This window comes from Gadus morhua, chromosome 16 (genome assembly GCF_902167405.1).
Source record: "Gadus morhua chromosome 16, gadMor3.0, whole genome shotgun sequence".
Classification (NCBI taxonomy): Eukaryota; Metazoa; Chordata; class Actinopteri; order Gadiformes; family Gadidae; genus Gadus; species Gadus morhua.
In genome coordinates, this window is record NC_044063.1 from 26,718,052 (window position 1) to 26,737,333 (window position 19,282).

Consider the following 19,282-nt stretch of genomic DNA (forward strand, 5'->3'; position numbering starts at 1 on the left):
TATCAATAGACATTTTCACCATGTGAATAAGGCTACATTTCAGGTTTGTCAGTGGCTCAATGGGGAAATGCCTTGTGCTGTGATCCTTAGTTTGAGAGTTTGAATCCCGATTAGACAATTATGAACAAGCTGAACATGGTATTTGGCCATTGCTCTGCAGCCCAGTCACCTGAAAGCAGAGGTACAGTATGGCATTAAGGGGGACATCAACATCTTTCCTTCATAATTATATGTCATTTATATATCTTCCATTAGTGTGTTCTTGACTTTTCATTTTGCTCGGACCCCGTTAAACACCGCTTGTGGTTCTTTTTTATATTTTTAATTATACAAAACAATTAGTTCCCGACCAAGTAATTTGATTTGACAAGAGGCATTCCATGAGTGCGGATATAGAGTATAACAGTACTTGGACTTTTAACTATACATGTATCACTCCGCTTTACAAATGTCCTAATAACCGTTGTTATTTACAGTCTTTATTTAGCTTAGATTGCAACAAACTTCTATTTGGAAGAGCCAAATAAATCATTAAATAAACAAACAAATCAGAATCAGTTGTTGCTTATTACTGTTGTAGAGCTGTTTTAATGAAAGCAATATCAAACGCGAGAGGGAGTGCTGTTATATGTACTGAATATCAGCGCGGTTGTGATTCGGTCATGTTATGAGGCCGTAGTTTGAGTGCCCAAGATAATCACAGCCGTTAAATAACTTGCATAGCACTTTGAATCAGCCTTTATACTATAGACAGAAAATATAGTGAGAAAAGCGCAAAAGAATGCTTTCCAAAATTGGTGGTCGACAGCTGCCTGGAGCACATAGGACGGCTAGCCTTTGCAATTGACAAAGTTTTTGTACCCATCTGAAAGGGGCAACATAGGGATGTGTGTGCCATCAATGATGCCCGTCACATTCGGCAAGTGGTAGCTGGCCTTGAATCTGGATGCGAGCGGACCTCCTCCTCCGTTGGTACCCTTATGAGGTCTTTTATAGGTCCTTGCGCCATATCTTTGCAGAACATATAAACAAACTTTTTAACGGTGCTTTTATGCACCCCAAACTGATTCGCGATCGGTCTATATTTGGCGCTGCTGCCCAACTTGTACAGAACCATGGCAACCCTTATTGCCAACAGAATTGCTTTTCGTACAGTTATCTCCTCTGGCAATATATTTTTGCAGACTCATCCTAAAATGTTGAACTGACCTGCCCAAATCGTCCTGAGTTTTCCCAAGAATCTTTTTTTCATTTTGAGTTGTTACTTACTGATAAAATAATAAAAACACAATACATTATGTTGATAAAATAATATAGTTATTTCCAGACAAGATTTGTTTAGCTTCAAGATGACAACCAACACCCTCAGGGCCCTATCTTGCATCCGGCGCAATTGACTTAATCACTGGCGCATGAGTCGTTGCAAGTTTGCAACTGGCGCAGAGCGTTCTTTTTCCCTCCTGCGCCACGCGTCGGTAAATTAGGGAATGATCTTGCTCCCCAAGCGGCGGTTTGGCGAAAGGAGGAGGCGTGTTCTGGCGCAAACGTTCCCTGGTGCTATCTTGCAGTTTCAGAAACCACTTGCGCTACAAACCAGGAAATACCTGGTTTGAAGTCGGTGGCGCGTTATTCAGATGCTATTTTAAGGGCGCATGCATAATGTTGCTTGTGCACCTTGCGCATTCACTTTGCTTCTCTCACCTACCTAGCCACACATTCTTGGTAAATTATTTCTGGATTAACAGCTGATACAGCGGTAATAAGTTGTACTTTTAAATCAATGCATCTGCAAACACCGTACAGCAAACACATATTTTATTGACACAGACATCGTGTACATGCCCATAACTTTTAGGATTGATGAGTATTAGATCGTGAGAAAACATTGTGTGTGTATGTGTAAAAGAATGAATGAATGCGGGCGCGCGTGTGTGCTTCCATCTGTTTAAACACATGCATATTAAACACGTAATGCATAATACAGTTGATGGCAATGTATATTAACGGGGGGACACATATTAGGATCACAAGTCGATAGCGATAATGCATACAATACTGATAAGAAACAATGTTTATAATGTATTGCGTATATCATTAAATAGAACCACAGTTACCGCATATCATATGTGTGTTAAGTTTTGATTGCCGAAACTTATTTGAGGACTCAGCAATTCTGAAGTTGTGGAAGAAAACCTTTTGAAATTCATGTGCATCTGTCTCATCGGAGACTGCAGACGCGCTGTCAAAATATCAACTTGTCAGATTCAAATGCGCTCATGGCTCTTAAAGGGGATGGGAGCTGGCACTCTCATTGGTTTATTGCACATTACGCCCAAACCACACCTACGGGTAATTAGGCTACTTCAGACCAACCCTTTTTAGATTTGCGCCGGGCGCAAGAGTAATTTTTTCGCCGGTAAAAAAGCGACATCGCCATAGAACCGCCCACAAAGCTACTTGCACTTGGCGCTTCTCACTTGCGTTTCAGACTGTTAAAATAGGTCCCTCAGTCACAGAACGCAGTTCTGTGACTGAAAATAATTTGCAGTATGCAAATTATTTTAAAGAGGTCTAGACTGGAGAAGCGCGGTTGGCGGTCATACCCGCGGAGACCATGGATAATCCACGGGTTGGGGGTTTGGTTAATATATTGACTAGGAAAACGGAAAACTGACAAATTTGACATATATTTTTCTATAATCTTCCTGCGTCTGAAATGCGCAAACATCTCCGCCCTGCGCTCATCCGCTGGTTTTCCATAAGCATTACACTGTGCGATCATCCTTGCTGCGTATGCCCTCGCACACATTGTTGAAATATGCTGGATTCTTTAGTTAATGCTAATGCTATGTGGCTTTTAGTTAATGATGGGGCTACAATAAGACCACGTATCTATGTAATCGCTGACAACAGGGTGGTTGGATATTTTAGCGTGCCGACAGGCTTTTGTCGGGATGCGGAACACGCAACTCAAAATCGGGACGTGTGGTCACCCGATAATCGGGCGGGTGCAATGCGGGTATCAATTGTTGAAAAAAACATTGCTTCGGGTGGGTGGATATTGATATTAGGCAGCGGGTATGGATGACATTACAGCTCATCCACGCTTCTCTAGTCTAGGCTCCTTGCGCAGCTCCGACTTCTCCAGTGAAACAAGAAAGCCTGCGCCGTTACGAACGGGGGATTTTAACCCCTCTGTTTTACACAGGAAATTTGAGATAAGACGGGGAAATCGCTGGGCGTGCCAAGCTGCGACCGAACCGGCTTGGCAGTGTACAAAGGCCATAACCAAACCATCGTTGCAAACAGTCTCTGCGTCTCACTGAACAACACAAACGCGAGCGCGACAGCCAATTTAAGTCCTTTTTCCATTTACATTTCACAAAAGTCTTTTCCACCGACCGCAAACCCATTCGGGTTCGCAGAAAATGTTGAAAACTTGAAGTCAGTGCCCACAAAATTCTCTTCGTCCCGAGGTCGACCCGAGAGAGAATATTGATCCTCCCGATGACAATTAATTACATCCCCGGGACGACGGGACGTCGTTAATTTTAATCCCTGCCATGTATATAGTACATTCGGATCACATGACAGGAACAGATCTATTCGGATTAGAAATCTATTCAGATCAGAAATGTCCATGTAAATGCGGCTACTGAATGGCAGGAGACATAAGAACAGTGTATAGCAGTATAACTATAGTTAAAAAAATTGTAATTAGTGTTGGCTGATGAGGTAGAACTAGTACAGTTGGAAAGTAGTAGGCTCTGTTACTTAAGCCTACAAAGTAAAGAAAGCTATCAACGGCACGGATTGGGAGTCAATTCACACATGGGCTACATTTGCAATAGATGGAGTAGGCCTAGTTCATGAGGTAAACAGAGCACTATATGCAAAATATTAGCCTCATCAAAATATTATGATGTGGCTATTTGAATATGGTAACCAACCAAACTACTAGAACACACACAGTAAAACATCCAATGTTGTACATAATAAAACAACACAACAGACAATAATACACATACCCCCCCACACCTCCGACATACAGACACACACTTGTACGGTAATATCACATATTACCCGCCTCTAAAAAACGGAAACCATACCATAACAACAAGAAATAGCCAGTAGGCCATTGCATTCTGACTTTAACACGTTGTAACTACATAAGTTATATTTGGATACACTAAAATCAATGTCATGCTAGACAAGCTTATTGGACTTTGTCTCTGTCTGCAGTAATGCAAATCTTGTCAATCTAATTGCCTGTATCTCAATCCATTTGAGTGTCTTCTTGTGGCAACTGGAGAACAATGTCCATAATTGAACACCCCACTATTTGGTTGAGATGGGCAAGCAATTCCATGTAGGCATGACTTATGACCCCCAAAGAGACGTGCCACTCTATTAAGCATGTTGTTGTTGTCCATTTGTTTACCCCCAAATTGTGCAGGGTCACCAACAGGAGCAGTGGTTCTTTCCAGACTAAAAGAGGAGAACAGAATGGCCAAGCAAAAAATAGAACATTTGGAGGAACGTCTTAAAATCTATGAGGAAGCAAACAAGGAGCTGAAAAGGGACTTCCTACTCAGTAGACTGAGAGGAGCTGAGGATGAGGCAGCAGTCAGCGAGAAACCAGGTACAATACAATACCATTATCTGTAATGTTATTCATGCAATGTGAGATGTTAAAGGAAATGAAAAAAGAAGGAGTATAGAGTATATAGTATAGTTTATATTCATTCATTAAAAAAAACAAAAAAAAATTACTCATAGAGGATGTGCTTGGTTGTGCCTCCTCAATGCATGGGGATCTGTTGTTGTTTCCCCCTTTTCTTTATCTGACAAGCAACTCTCTTGATAACCTTTAGAGACATAACATAATACGTATGAAGACATATGAAACAGAATAGATTTGTTCAAGACATTCAATATGTCCACACATGGGACATTATCATCAATCTCACAAATTATCAATCTATTAAAGATGTCATTCTGTCTAAATTTGTTACCAAACACAGTTTTAAATTCTGGGGTTTTGTTTACTAATGTCTCTATGTCCCTTTGTCTACTGACATGCCCATTTTCACAGGTCCCAGCCAGTCTACTGGACAGCTGATCTTGTCCCCTTCTTCATCACCCGAGCCATCTGCGTCTTCGCATGGGCCATCCAGCTCAGAGGAAGGGGAGGAAAAGAAGAAGACGAAGAAGAAAAAAAAGAAGGCCAAAAAATCCAAGGAAACCGAGGCTTGCAGCCGTTCAAGGAGTAAGTACATAGGTGCAAAATTTCACTTTATGAGGTTTTCTAACAGTAATATGAGTTCCCCTAGCCTGCCTATGGTATTTTGGTCTGTACAGCCTTTCCTTGCTGCAGCCAGAATTTGTGTCCATACGGATGCCGCAGAAGTATGCTTTGAAATGGAGCTATCGGAGACCGTATGACCGTGTCTGTGTCCTCAGAAGTATACTCGGCCCTTTAAGGACAGGGATAATGGTGGCACTCTTGTTGGAGACAAGCATATACCACAAACGCGAGCGCGACAGCCAATTTAAGTCCTTTTTCTATTTCCATTTTCCATTTACTTACCCCAACCGGTCCTCTGGTCGGATGAATATCAAACCTGTAATGCACAGTTGAAGCAGAGCTACAGTAAAAGCCAAATCACCTCAGATCAGTAGGTTTTCCCTCATTGTGTCTACGCGATACCAAAACTGACCAATCATATCCGTCCACAACTTCAAGACATTTTACACCTTACTGTGCACTCTAGTTTTATGATTGCACTTTATACAGTAACCATGACTACTAGCAAGGATGTTGTAAGGCAATAGACATACAGCATTAGGGATTCAGACAATTATTTTGGTGGAAATAATAAGTATCAGCTATCTGAGATGTAGCTTTGCTTTCTTGCATCAGTTCTCGATGTAATATGGTCAGACCGTATTGTTCACCTCTTCTTTGCCATGTGTGCGTCCATACAAGCCAGTCTTCTTCTTTATGTTTCTGAGCAATGGAGTGGTACATTTTTCCTCGGTGAGCATCTCTCCCCTTTCGGGTCTGGGAGCCCAACGTGTTTATTTCACTCTTATAGTGTGAGCAGTCAGGTTGCAACCGAGAACGGACTATACAGTGTGCACACATAAATCTTGAGCTCTGGGTTTGCATGCCATGCAATTTACCTATACAGTTTGAGGTTGACATTTTCAAAACAGCCTATGGCCGGCTTTAAATGAGATATCTAATACATCTTCATTGCTTGATATTAACACTCAAACTTTTTATTAAATTGATCCGTTTGCCATCGACCCCTGAGTAATAAGTTGTCACAAACCCTTTTCTTCTGTGTATATTCAACAACCCTATCTGACATACCCCACCGTTAGCCTAATACAGTGGAAGACAGTGTATCCGAATAGCATAAGCTAAAGGCTATCCGGAACTTTCTCTTCCAGTCGTTATGCAAAGTTAGGCTAACAATTTCCGTGGCAGACTTGAGGTTGTTGCTTACACAACGAAGAGGATGCTTGCACCATCTTATCTAACCTAAGGTTAGATGACATACAAGCTAATTTCCCTAAAAGGTGGCGTGTCCCTTTAATTGATTGTCTCACAGATATATAGGAATTCAATTAAAGCTCTAATTCGATTTTTGCTATTTTCTCTTCACAGTGACTACCAGTGAGGGAGTAATTGGCCGGTATATGAAGGTCCTCAGGCACTACGCAAAGGTAGGCTCCATGAAGAGGGCATTCGACATGGAGCATGTGGACCGGAACACAATAGCCAGGACGGCGCCAATTGCCGAATTGGCTATAGTGTTCCCAGAGGACTACGCGAAAGTGATCGAAGCGGGGGTAGACGAGAAGGAAACACTGGCCACCTTCTCAGAGAGGTGCCGTGGAGCAATCACCCCAGCCATGGCAGCTGCCATTTCTACCAAAAAAAAGGCCAATGAGCTCCTCCCAATTGTTTACAAGTTGACTTAAAAGGATGTAAGTTGTTTCAGTTAGTTTAGTCATTTGGCATTTATTTGTGTTTTGTTCAAAACACTTTTTTTTATTTTATTGTTATTGAAGCATTAAGCTGACTTATTGTGCAACCCCTGAGTGTGAGTGTTTGATGAGATTAGCCATGATTTTACAACTGCAATGACAAAACATTCAGCTGTAACAAATATTAAGGCCCATTGTCTTGACAAAGTTTTGAACAGCTTGTGACGATATAATGACATTTAATGACACCTTACATGTCCAAAATGGTTGGACATGGTTGGACCTTTGGCCCCCCGTAGTTTGGGTCAAAGGTTTATGTTCATAACATTGTTAGGAAACTAATTTGGTGTGTAACCCTTCATGAGATCTAAAGGAATAAAAATGGTACCACTTTACTTGAGGTCAAATAATTGATTTGTTACTGTCATAATGGTGTCATGACAGCCAGTCTATCCTCATGATAGCTTAATGACAAATCAAAATTGTACCACTTTACTTGAGGTCTGAGAATATATTCATGACACTGTCAAAATGGTTTCATGACAACCAGAAATATCCTGCCGCACATCTCTCTGACTAGAATTGGTCTGTAACCTTGCACATCTAATTATACTAATCATTATGTCAACATTTCATAAGATGTGAAGTTATGTCTGTTTTTGTGAAGACACCCCTAGGAAATGCCATCCTGGTTAATGTCAAGTTGTCATTATAAAGACATCCCAAACAAATAGAATGTCAACTTGTCATGACCAAGACAACTTCTGCTATTGTCACTTTGATTTATGTCAACATGTCATAATCACAACCAAAACAATGTCAACTTGTCGTAATAAAAACCAAATGACACTTAATGAGAAATGACAGAAGTTATAAATGTGTCATACATGTATGATATGTTTATGACAGGGTCATGTCATAGTTATTATAGTGACATGTCACTTTTATATAGATACCTTCAAATAAAGTGTTGCTCACATGTAAACCCTCTGTCAATGTAACATACTCATACATTTAAAGAGTTTCTTTCACGTGTACAAATACACAATGCCTCCTAGGGCTGCTAGATTATAGAAAAAAATCATAATCACGATTATTTTTGTCGATATTGGAATCCAACCCGGTATCACGCGATTGCGTGCTCATGCGCGTTAATCTATTGAAGCGTGTTCCAGAGTACGATAGTCCGACTTTTTGCGTGCTACACAGAACGAAATGTAAACCAATGCTTTCTGAATGGGAGTGTTGTCAGACAATGAACGTGCTCCACAAAACGCTACGAGAGAGAGAAAGAGAGAGAGGGAGGGACAGAGAGAGAGAGAGAGAGAGAGAGAGAGAGAGAGAGAGAGAGAGAGAGAGAGAGAGAGAGAGAGAGAGAGAGAGAGAGAGAGAGAGAGAGAGAGAGAGAGAGAGAGAGAGAGAGAGAGAGAGAGAGAGAGAGAGAGAGAGAGAGAGAGAGAGAGAGAGAGAGAGAGAGAGAGAGAGAGAGAGAGAGGCTTCAGAAAGGGTGTGCGCAGATAGTACAGTGCACCCTAGTTATGTTTATGTCAAAACCACAAATGCTATATGTATATATATATATAGGCCTACTGCCTAATTATATATATTGCCTATATATATGTATAGGCTATATATATATATAATTAGGCTATAATTATATTATTTAGCGTGTAATGAGACAATCTATAGCCAAATTGTCGAAGATGCCCGAGAATCTCCGGAGATATCAGCATGGGAAATCGGCGAATCAGACCCATGAACCTATAAAGAAAGACGTCATCTCAAGCGGGAGAGAACGTTTGCGGTGCTGGTTTGTGTCAAGTAAGTACAGTGCCGTGTTCCAATACCCGTACTGTCCGGACTTACTAGCCAAAATTTGAGTACGCAGTACGTTCCAAATCAGATCCGGCGAAAAGAAGTATACTTCAAGGACCCGGATGCCGTACTCAAAACGGGCTAATCGTGAAGTGTGGATCGAAGGACACTCTCCGTACTCAACGGCAGCCATCTTAGCTACGTAGCGAAAGAGGCGGAGCCAGGCTGAGCCAAAGTCGGCGCATTTCCCACATTAATATAGTCATTTTGTAGTTTTTATAGTTTTTATAGCTGCTAGGCGTAAAGAGTTCACCGTTCAAAGCGGGATGTTTATTGCGGGGGAGGAGCCACAGCGGCAAACGTGATCGTAATTTCCGGTTAGTGCACCACGGAGTACTCGATTTGGAACAGCACTCACATCTGAAAAATTAACGTAGTAGACAGTGCGGATAGTATACTTCCTTTAAGTATACTCATGGAAGTACGAGTATGGTCTCACGAAAATACGTGACACTGTCACGTTATTTAATCTATTGAAACGTGATCAGGGACACGTAGGCCTATTTTCTAAATTTTGTATCTCAATTGGAAGTAGGCTATTAGTCGTGTCACTAAGCATGACTTCCAAACTAAGGTTCTGTCCGGGAGCGTTCTCCCTAATGTCCCTTATCCGTACAGATCATTCATTGTTGAAAATTGTCTGTGATAACTAACAAATGACAGCTTTTGGCCACCCGTTTCTACTTAAAATTGTCTGTGATAACGAACAATATGACAGCTTTAAGCCACCCGTTTCTACTTTCACCTTTGATACTGAGAAATTGTGACAATACACGGATATATTAAATGCAGGCGCGCTGCTCTGTAGGCAAACCGCGAAGGAAAAAATGGTAGCTGCTTCATCTGTTCTTTTTAGAATTGTATGTCTTGATGTTTATTTTATCTAGCCATCTACTCTCTTGTTTTTGGCTATGTGAATGAACGTCCGCGTCGATGCCTCGATCGCAAGTCCAGTGTCGCGAGCGGACGTTGCCATGACATCTAGAAATCATACCGTATTTAATGGGTTGTAGTGAGTGTAACATAATTCACCTACAGTATTTTGTTATGTGTTGTTCTTTCAATTGTGTTGGGCATGTCGTTTACTATCTTGGTGGTTCAGGGATCGCTGTCCCTTTTAAGGATTACGAGCGTCTCATGACGTCAGAGCCCATGCGGGATTTGTTTACCTTCAGCACGTTTTGATTTCCTGTTTCTCTCTTACTAAATAAACGAGTCACACAACTTTGTGCTCAACGTGCGAAATTGTATCTCTCACTTATGGCAATTTCCACAGGGTTATCATTAATATTAATGTGTAGGGGTTGTTTATAACTCGTGAATAATATTGTTTAGACCACGGTCGGGGGGAATACTCTGATTCTGATTGGCTGCAGTGCGTGCATTAACTCCTGATATAGCCCTACAGACACCTGCTAAGTAGTTCCAGTCAGTGTTTAGATTCTCTGCCCGAGCCCTAGCCCGACGCGGGCCGGGTCGGGCCGATATTTCCCACCACTATACTCGGGCCGGGCCTTTGATCGAGCGTTTTTATTTTTATTTTACCATTGGTTTATTGGCCTAATCTGAGGAGAAATCTATGCCATGAACAGAAATATTATAGGCCTTTATCACACGGGTCTTCTCAATGCCGTGGAACGCTCCGTTCATGGGTAGTAGTCCGGTGACTTGTCTATCCCAGCGTCTTCCGTTGCTAAGCGACGTCACCGTCTTTGCGGACAAATTATTTCTCTGCTGATCAACACTACGAATGGCCAAAAGACTTGTACCCCCCCCCCCCCCTTAAATAAATAATATGGCAGAATTATTATTATTATTATTATTCTCATTCAACTTGAACATGTGTTTTTACAGTAGAGCGGTGGAGGGATGACGTATGTTGGCCAACCCGGAAGTGAGCGTCGCCCTGGATTCCCTCGACAAAAAGCCAACGGGTTTTGCCATTGGATTTTGGATTATTGCTGAAACATTTGCATCTTTGAAGCACCTCCTCAAAAACTGAAAATAAATAAATAGATAAAAATAACCGTGCTCCAAAGAACGAAATGTAAACCAATGCATTCTGAATGGGAGTGTTTCTCAGATTTTTCCATGCTACACAGAACGAAATGTAAACCCATGCAAATAAAGACTTCATGGTCATAATCATTTAAATATCATTAATATCCTGAGTGTGTAGAGTGGTATTCAATTTCTTTCAACGGGGCTGCATCCAGTCCCTTGACCGTTATGGTTGCTATGGTGGTTGCTATCGACCGCCCCCTCTAATCCTTACATGGCTCTAAAAACCACGCGGCAAAGGAGCTGCCGTCCATTGTGTTGTTTTTGTCGTGAACTAGGGTCCGATGGTTAGAGAAAAGGCAGATATTCCAAGGTATCCTTAAAAGGCAGCTTGGATGTTTTTATTTTCTGCAGTTTAGACTTCTACAATAACCTATTTTGGAAAGCAAAACACCAAGCTCATTGATTTAACGAGGCAGGGTTATTTGAAACAATTGATTAAGTAAATATTTGTGAGATGTCATTACTTCTCCTGAGTTTGCTTCCTATTTATGTCGATTATACACCCCTACTGTCCACAAGCATCCCCCCCCCCCCTCCCCATATGGATTTGGAGAATTGTTGCCACGTCCCAGTGGTGGAGGTATCATATATATGAAAGAGGGCATTCAATTATACTATAATGATCAATAGGAGGCCGAAGCCCTAAAGGAAGTGATGCAATAGATGACTGAGGGTCAACATTTGAGACCTCCTTTTATCAAAGGGGGTCTCAAATGATGCATACGCTTCAACTTGTGGCTCCAGCCCTACAGGAAATGACTCAGCAAGTGCTCCATCTCGTTGCACCTGCACCCAGCGGCTCGCTTGCAAGATTTTGGCCGGAAGTTCTTCCCAGACCTACACCCTAGCCATCCAACATGCATATCTGAGAATCAGGCCTCTCTTTAATAAGGACAAAAAGTTATGAGAGAAATACACATGAACTTAAGCGGCGTGGTCCCGGCTCCTTTTGACCTTTTTACCCCAGACTTCAAAAACGTGGCCACAGGCCAGCTGTGTCTACACACCTTAAGCCACAAATGTACACCTCCATCCCACAAAAAATGGGGACTAGAAACTAACCTCTGTCTTATCTACATTTACTGTACTGTTGGAGGTCACGCCCCTTTTCCGGCCTTTTCGAGATAGCCAGGGATAGTTCTAGCCCTTAGAGAAAAAAAGTTGTCCCAAATGGACTGTCATTTGGACAAAGCCCCTCAGAAGTGTTGCCTGCAAGACCTAATGGTTCAGAATGTGGTGGAAAAATAGTTTTTCAGATAGGAAGGTCCTACCGCCCTGAAATTTGAATACCTTATTCTAGGGCCTAACTGGGACCCCCGCACCGAAACTTGGCCCGGTCGAACACCGAGGGCAGGAAGGGGAGGCCCTTCCTGCCTGAAACTTGGCCCAGTCGGACCCCGAGTGCAGGAAGGTGGGACCTGGACTTTCATAATCTTCGCTTGGTGAATGTGAAGGATGTTTGGTCGGATGTTATGACGAAGAATCATAATGTGAATGGGAATATTCTATAAATGTCTTGATATCATCTTTCGTCTCAACACTTCTGCTGCAGCCGCTTAAAGTCTCACTCCGAGAACCTTAAAATATGAATCAATCCATTAGAAGTATGAAAATATCTTCCCGGTGGCGTAACGGAGCAAACAAGGGTAGCTTTGACATCTACGTTTCGAGGCGATTGCAACAGTGCAACACATGATCATATTTGAATATTTTAACATGTCATTTGTCACAAATTTCTATCGGGAAGCAAGTCAATAGCTGCTCATTATTGATTAAGGCCTCCAATTTCGACAGCTAATTACTACCATTAAACATGTTCGAATATGCTCATATGTGGCACCGTTGCAATCGCCTGGAAGCGTAGATGTTGAAGGACACCTTGTTCTCCCTCTTACGCTACTGGGAACATATTTACATACTTCTGATTGACTAATGAATTGATTCAGCTATTCCCCCAGAAGTCTAGGGTCAAAAGGTCAAAAGGAGCCGGCACCACGCCGCTTATGAGATAACAAAAGTTCATGTGTATTTCTCTCATAACTTTTTGTCATTATTAAAGAGAGGCCTGATTCTCAGATATGCATGTTGGATGGCTGAGTGTAGGTCTGGGAAGAACTTCAGGCCAAAATCTTGCAAGCGAGCCGCTGGGTGCAGGTGCAACAAGATGGAGCATTTGCTGAGTCATTTCCTGTAGGGCTGGAGCCACAGGTTGAAGCGTATGAGTCCTTTGAGACCCCCTTTGATAAAAGGGGTTCTCAAATGTTGACCCTCAGTCACCTATTGCATCATTTCCTTTAGGGCTTCGGCCTCCTAATTGATCATTATAGTATAATTGAATGCCCTCTTTCATATATATGATACCTCCACCACTGGGACGTGGCAACAGTTCTCCAAATCCATATGGAGAGGGGGGAGGGATGCTTGTGGACAGTAGGGGTGTATACTCAGCATAAATAGGAAGCAAACTCAGGAGAAGTACATCTCACAAATATCTATTTAATAAATTGTTTCAAATGACCCTGCCTCGTTAAATCAATGAGCTTGGTGTTTTGCTTTCCAAAATAGGTTATAGTAGAAGTCTAAACTGCAGAAAATAAAAACATCCAAGCTGCCTTTTAAGGATACCTTGGAATATCTGCCTATTTTCTAACCATCGGACCCTAGTTTACGACAAAAACAACACAATGGACGGCAGCTCCTTTTCCGCGTGGTTTTTAGAGTCATGTAAGGATTAGAGGGGGCGGTCGATAGCAACCACCATAGCAACCATAACGGTTGCTATGGTGGTTGCTATCGACCGCCCCCTCTAATCCTTACATGGCTCTAAAAACCACGAAGTGACTGGATGCAGCCCCGTTGAAAGAAATTGAATACCACCCTACACACTCAGGATATTAATGATATTTAAATTATTATGACCATGAAGTCTTTATTTGCATGGGTTTACATTTCGTTCTGTGTAGCATGGAAAAATCTGAGAAACACTCCCATTCAGAATGCATTGGTTTACATTTCGTTCTTTGGAGCACGGTTATTTTTATCTATTTATTTATTTTCAGTTTTTGAGGAGGTGCTTCAAAGATGCAAATGTTTCAGCAATAATCCAAAATCCAATGGCAAAACCCGTTGGCTTTTTGTCGAGGGAATCCAGGGCGACGCTCACTTCCGGGTTGGCCAACATACGTCATCCCTCCACCACTCTACTGTAAAAACACATGTTCAAGTTGAATGAGAATAATAATAATAATAATAATAATAATATTAATAATAATTCTGCCATAGTATTTATTTAAGGGGGGGGGGATACAAGTCTTTTGGCCATTCGTAGTGTTGATCAGCAGAGAAATAATTTGTCCGCAAAGACGGTGACGTCGCTTAGCAACGGAAGACGCTGGGATAGACAAGTCACCGGACTACTACCCATGAACGGAGCGTTCCACGGCATTGAGAAGACCCGTGTAATAAAGGCCTATAATATTTCTGTTTATGGCATAGATTTCTCCTCAGATTAGGCCAATAAACCAATGGTAAAATAAAAATAAAAACGCTTGATCAAAGGCCCGACCCGAGTATAGTGGTGGGAAATATCGGCCCGACCCGGCCCGCGTCCGGCTCGGGCTCGGGCAGAGAATCTAAACACCGACTGGAACTACTTAGCAGGTGTCTGTAGGGCTACATCAGGAGTTAATGCACGCACTGCAGCCAATCAGAATCAGAGTATTCCCCCCAGACCGTGGTCTAAACAATATTATTCACGAGTTATAAACAACCCCTACACATCAATATTAATGATAACCCTGTGGAAATTGCCATAAGTCAGAGATACAATTTCGCACGTTGAGCACACAGTTGTGTGACTCGTTTATTTAGTAAGAGAGAAACAGGAAATCAAAACGTGCTGAAGGTAAACAAATCCCGCATGGGCTCTGACGTCATGAGACGCTCGTAATCCTTAAAAGGGACAGCGATCCCTGAACCACCAAGATAGTAAACGACATGCCCAACACAATTGAAAGAACAACACATAACAAAATACTGTAGGTGAATTATGTTACACTGACTACAACCCATTAAATACGATATGATTTCTAGATGTCATGGCAACGTCCGCTCGCGACACTGGACTTGCGATCGAGGCATCGACGCGGACGTTCATTCACATAGCCAAAAACAAGAGAGTAGATGGCTAGATAAAATAAACATGAAGACATACAATTCTAAAAAGAACAGATGAAGCAGCTACCCTTTTTTCCTTCGCGGTTTGCCTACAGAGCAGCGCACCTGCATTTAATATATCCGTGTATTGTCACAATTTCTCAGTATCAAAGGTGAAAGTAGAAACGGGTGGCCAAAAGCTGTCGTATTGTTGGTTATCACAGACAATTTTAAGTAGAAACGGGTGGCCAAAAGCTGTCATTTGTTAGTTATCACAGACAATTTTCAACAATGAATGATCTGTACGGATAAGGGACATTAGGGAGAACGCTCCCGGACAGAACCTTAGTTTGGAAGTCATGCTTATTGACACGACTAATAGCCTACTTCCAAATGAGATACAAAATTTAGAAAATAGGCCTACTTGTCCCTGATCACGTTTCAATAGATTAAATAACGTGACAGTGTCACGTATTTTCGTGAGACCATACCCGTACTTCCATGAGTATACTTAAAGGAAGTATACTATCCGCACTATCCGTACTACGTTCATTTTTCAGATGTGAGTGCTGTTCCAAATCGAGTACTCCGTGGTGCACTAACCGGAAATTACGATCACGTTTGCCGCCGTGGCTCCTCCCCCGCAATAAACATCCCGCTTTGAACGGTGAACACTTTACGCCTAGCAGCTATAAAAAGCTATAAAAACTACAAAATGACTATATTAATGTGGGAAATGCGCCGGCTTTGGCTCAGCCTGGCTCCGCCTCTTTCGCTACGTAGCTAAGATGGCTGCCGTTGAGTACGGGAAGTGTCCTTCGATCCACACTTCACGATTAGCCCGTTTTGAGTACGGCATCCGGGTCCTTGAAGTATACTTCTTTTCGCCGGATCTGATTTGGAACGTAGTGCGTACTCAAATTTTGGCTAGTAAGTACGGACAGTACGGGTATTGGAACACGGCACTGTACTTACGTGACACAAACCAGCACCGCAAACGTTCTCTCCCGCTTGAGATGACGTCTTTCTTTATAGGTTCATGGGTCTGATTCGCCGATTTCCCATGCTGATATCCCCGGAGATTCTCGGGCATCTTCGACAATTTGGCTATAGATTGTCTCATTACACGCTAAATAATATAATTATAGCCTAATTATGTATATAGCCTATACATAGATATAGGCAATATATATAATTAGGCAATATATATATATAGCATTTGTGGTTTTGGCATAAACATAACTAGGGTGCACTGTACTATCTGCGCACACCCTTTCTGAAGCCTCTCTCTCTCTCTCTCTCTCTCTCTCTCTCTCTCTCTCTCTCTCTCTCTCTCTCTCTCTCTCTCTCTCTCTCTCTCTCTCTCTCTCTCTCTCTCTCTCTCTCTCTCTCTCTCTCTCTCTCTCTCTCTCTCTCTCTCTCTCTCTCTCTCTCTCTCTCTCTCTCTCCTCTCTCTCTCTGTCCCTCCCTCTCTCTCTCTTTCTCTCTCTCTCGTAGCGTTTTGTGGAGCACGTTCATTGTCTGACAACACTCCCATTCAGAAAGCATTGGTTTACATTTCGTTCTGTGTAGCACGCAAAAAGTCGGACTATCGTACTCTGGAACACGCTTCAATAGATTAAAGGCCCACTATGCAACTTTTTTAGCTAAAATTACATTAAGTATGCAGGTTGAGAGTTATGCTGATGGTTCTGCATCCATTTCTTGGTCGATTGGTGGGTGTGTCATTTACCCATGTCGCCTCTCCAGTGAAAAAGCGCATATGCAACTTGCTCTGTTCGGACCGACACAATCCGGATGTGACGCAGCGGAAGTATCCTCGAAAATGTAGTCAGATTGTAGTTTCGCAAATGCTTTACGGCACAGACACACACCCAAACATGGCACCGGCTAGATATAAACAGCCAGTTGCGAGGCAATTGTTGCATTCATCATGGATCAATCGACTGATAAGGGACCCAAGAGGCGACCGTCGACGGAACAAAAGAAGAATGGACCAGAAAAGAGATCAGACACGAGTGAAAGGGGAACTATGCAACTTTTTTGGCTTGATTTACCTTAATATAACAGGCTAAGAGTCATTGCGATGGTTCTATTATACATTTTTGTTCGATTGTTCGTTGTTTCGACTCACCCTTGCGCATCTTGGCGGAGAAAAGGAATATGTTTCTGCCGGCGACCCGCCGCCCACTCTTGCGGGAGTCTCGGGTCTCGCGAAGTAACGAATTGCTTTACGCCACAGACCCCCAAACACGGAACCGGCTCGATATAAACACAAGTCACTAAGGGATTGTTATATTCATCATAGATCAGCCGAGAGACAGAGAAGCCCAATGTCGGAGGAACAGAAGAAGAGAAAAGGGAGACTGACCGGCAGAGAGGCCAGACACGAGTAAATGTTGGGCAAGCTTTTCAGAAATAGCGTAAACTGAAAGAAAAAGAAGACTGCAAATCATACGCCGACTCGGCCGTGTTGCTTTTGAAATTGAAAGTACCCTTGGGTGGCCTTTGTCTTCGTGGTATTCTTGATGTTGATAGTCTCTGTACAAATGTGTTTGCTCAACCATTTTGTTGTGAGCCCTGTAAAAATTGTTTTCTCGACCGTTTTGTTGTGAGCCCTGTATGTTTCTAGCTTGCTTGGTTGCAACCATATAAACACCTTTGTTTCCATGGGTGTTTTGCTGTTCGTCTGTCTCGTCCCCCAGATACAGACTGAATCCCCGAATCCAGGTTCTTGTTTATTTAGATTATTATGTTGGCCAAACCTCTTACACTGATTGTTCTGTTCAACCTAAGATAAAACAATTATAATCTAGGATATAAATTCTCCCCGTCAACTATAAAAAAGGATGGATTTATGTTTATTGCAATACAAATACACCCTTTTATGTATAACCTTGCCTACACTTTATGAACATCTACTTCGGACATGGCTCCACGCATTCGCCGGCTTCTTTGAAAACAAATGCACATGGCTCGCGTAGAAGTGCATGGGGAAGGGTCGTCAACGAGTTGTTACGACAGTGTTGTAAAATATCTACTACAAAGCTGTAGGGGGCGCTGTGTAGAGAAATGTGCGTTCCAAAACCAAGAAAACAGCGAAGAAATTCCCGAAGTTGCATAGTGGGCCTTTAACGTTCATGCGCATGAGCACGCAATCGCGTGATACCGGGTTGTGGAATCATGATAATTCAAGCATTTCTCTCCAAAAGAAAAACTAACTGAGGAAATTACACAAAATGTTAAAATAGATAATGTTCAAATCATAAATAATGTACAAATATGTATACAGCTGTTTCTATAAAACATTTAATGAATAAAATAAATATACTCGAGGTTTTATTTCGATTATATTAGTTTGGAGATCGTCTGACCCTAAAATCGAAATCACGATCAAAATCGGATTAATTGCACAGCCCTAGTGCCTCCTTTTGTGCAAATAAGGTATCAAAAACATTACTTTCTGTCTTCTTTTTCTCCCTCTGCAGAAGACTGCGATGCCTATGAGACCATAGCACGCAGCGCGGCACCACCTCGGAGAGTCTGCGTGTGGACGCCCCTGGCAACTCCCACATATCAAGTCATGACGGGGAGCTGCGGAATCTGAGGGCCCACGGACAAGGGGAGGGCCTACTGGTGGTGGAGGACCATGACACCCTCTCCGCCGCGTCAGAACTGGAGGCCTTGAGCTCGCTGTGTGCGGACCACAGCGTGGCCAAGAGCCTGGAATGTAACGAGCGGCTCGTCCACCTTGAGGAGCTGACTGGTCCTCGGGGCATCCACAAGGGCCGTCCCTGTGTCTTCTGTGGCAGGGTTTTTCCCAACAATGCCCAAATGATCGTCCACATGTGTACCCACACCGACGAGAAGCCGTACGGGTGCGAGCGATGCATGAAGCGCTTCGGACGTAGCACCAACCTGAAGCGCCACATGAGGACTCACACCGGGGAGAAGCCGTACGGGTGCGACCAATGCGTGAAACGCTTCAGTCTGAGCACACACCTGAAGAGCCACATGAGGACTCACACCGTTGAGAAGCCCTACAGGTGTGACCAATGCACATAGTGCTTCGGTGAAAGCTGAAAGCTGAAGATCCACATGATGACTCATCGTGGGAGAAGCCCTAAAAGTCTGACCAATGCGTGTAGTGCTTAAGTCGGAGCTGCGACCTGAAGACCCACATGAGGGC

General features: G+C 42.7%; 1 protein-coding gene and 1 long non-coding RNA gene across 2 annotated transcripts in view; both read left to right on the forward strand.

The window, feature by feature from the left end:
• The window catches only part of LOC115560922 (uncharacterized), a 47,717-nt gene extending 43,210 nt beyond the window's left edge, over positions 1 to 4,507 (forward strand). Inside the window, exon 11 of the mRNA XM_030380594.1 lies at positions 4,457 to 4,507. Within this exon, the coding sequence (XP_030236454.1) occupies positions 4,457 to 4,492 (36 nt within the window). The 3' untranslated portion in view covers positions 4,493 to 4,507. The remainder of the gene's footprint in view (positions 1 to 4,456) is intronic.
• Positions 4,508 to 5,207: 700 nt separating this feature from the next.
• LOC115560944 (uncharacterized) lies at positions 5,208 to 18,924 on the forward strand. The gene is made up of 3 exons (XR_003979863.1): positions 5,208 to 5,269; positions 6,677 to 6,735; positions 18,582 to 18,924. It is a non-coding gene; the product is annotated as an uncharacterized LOC115560944 (long non-coding RNA).
• The last annotated feature ends 358 nt before the right edge of the window (positions 18,925 to 19,282 follow it).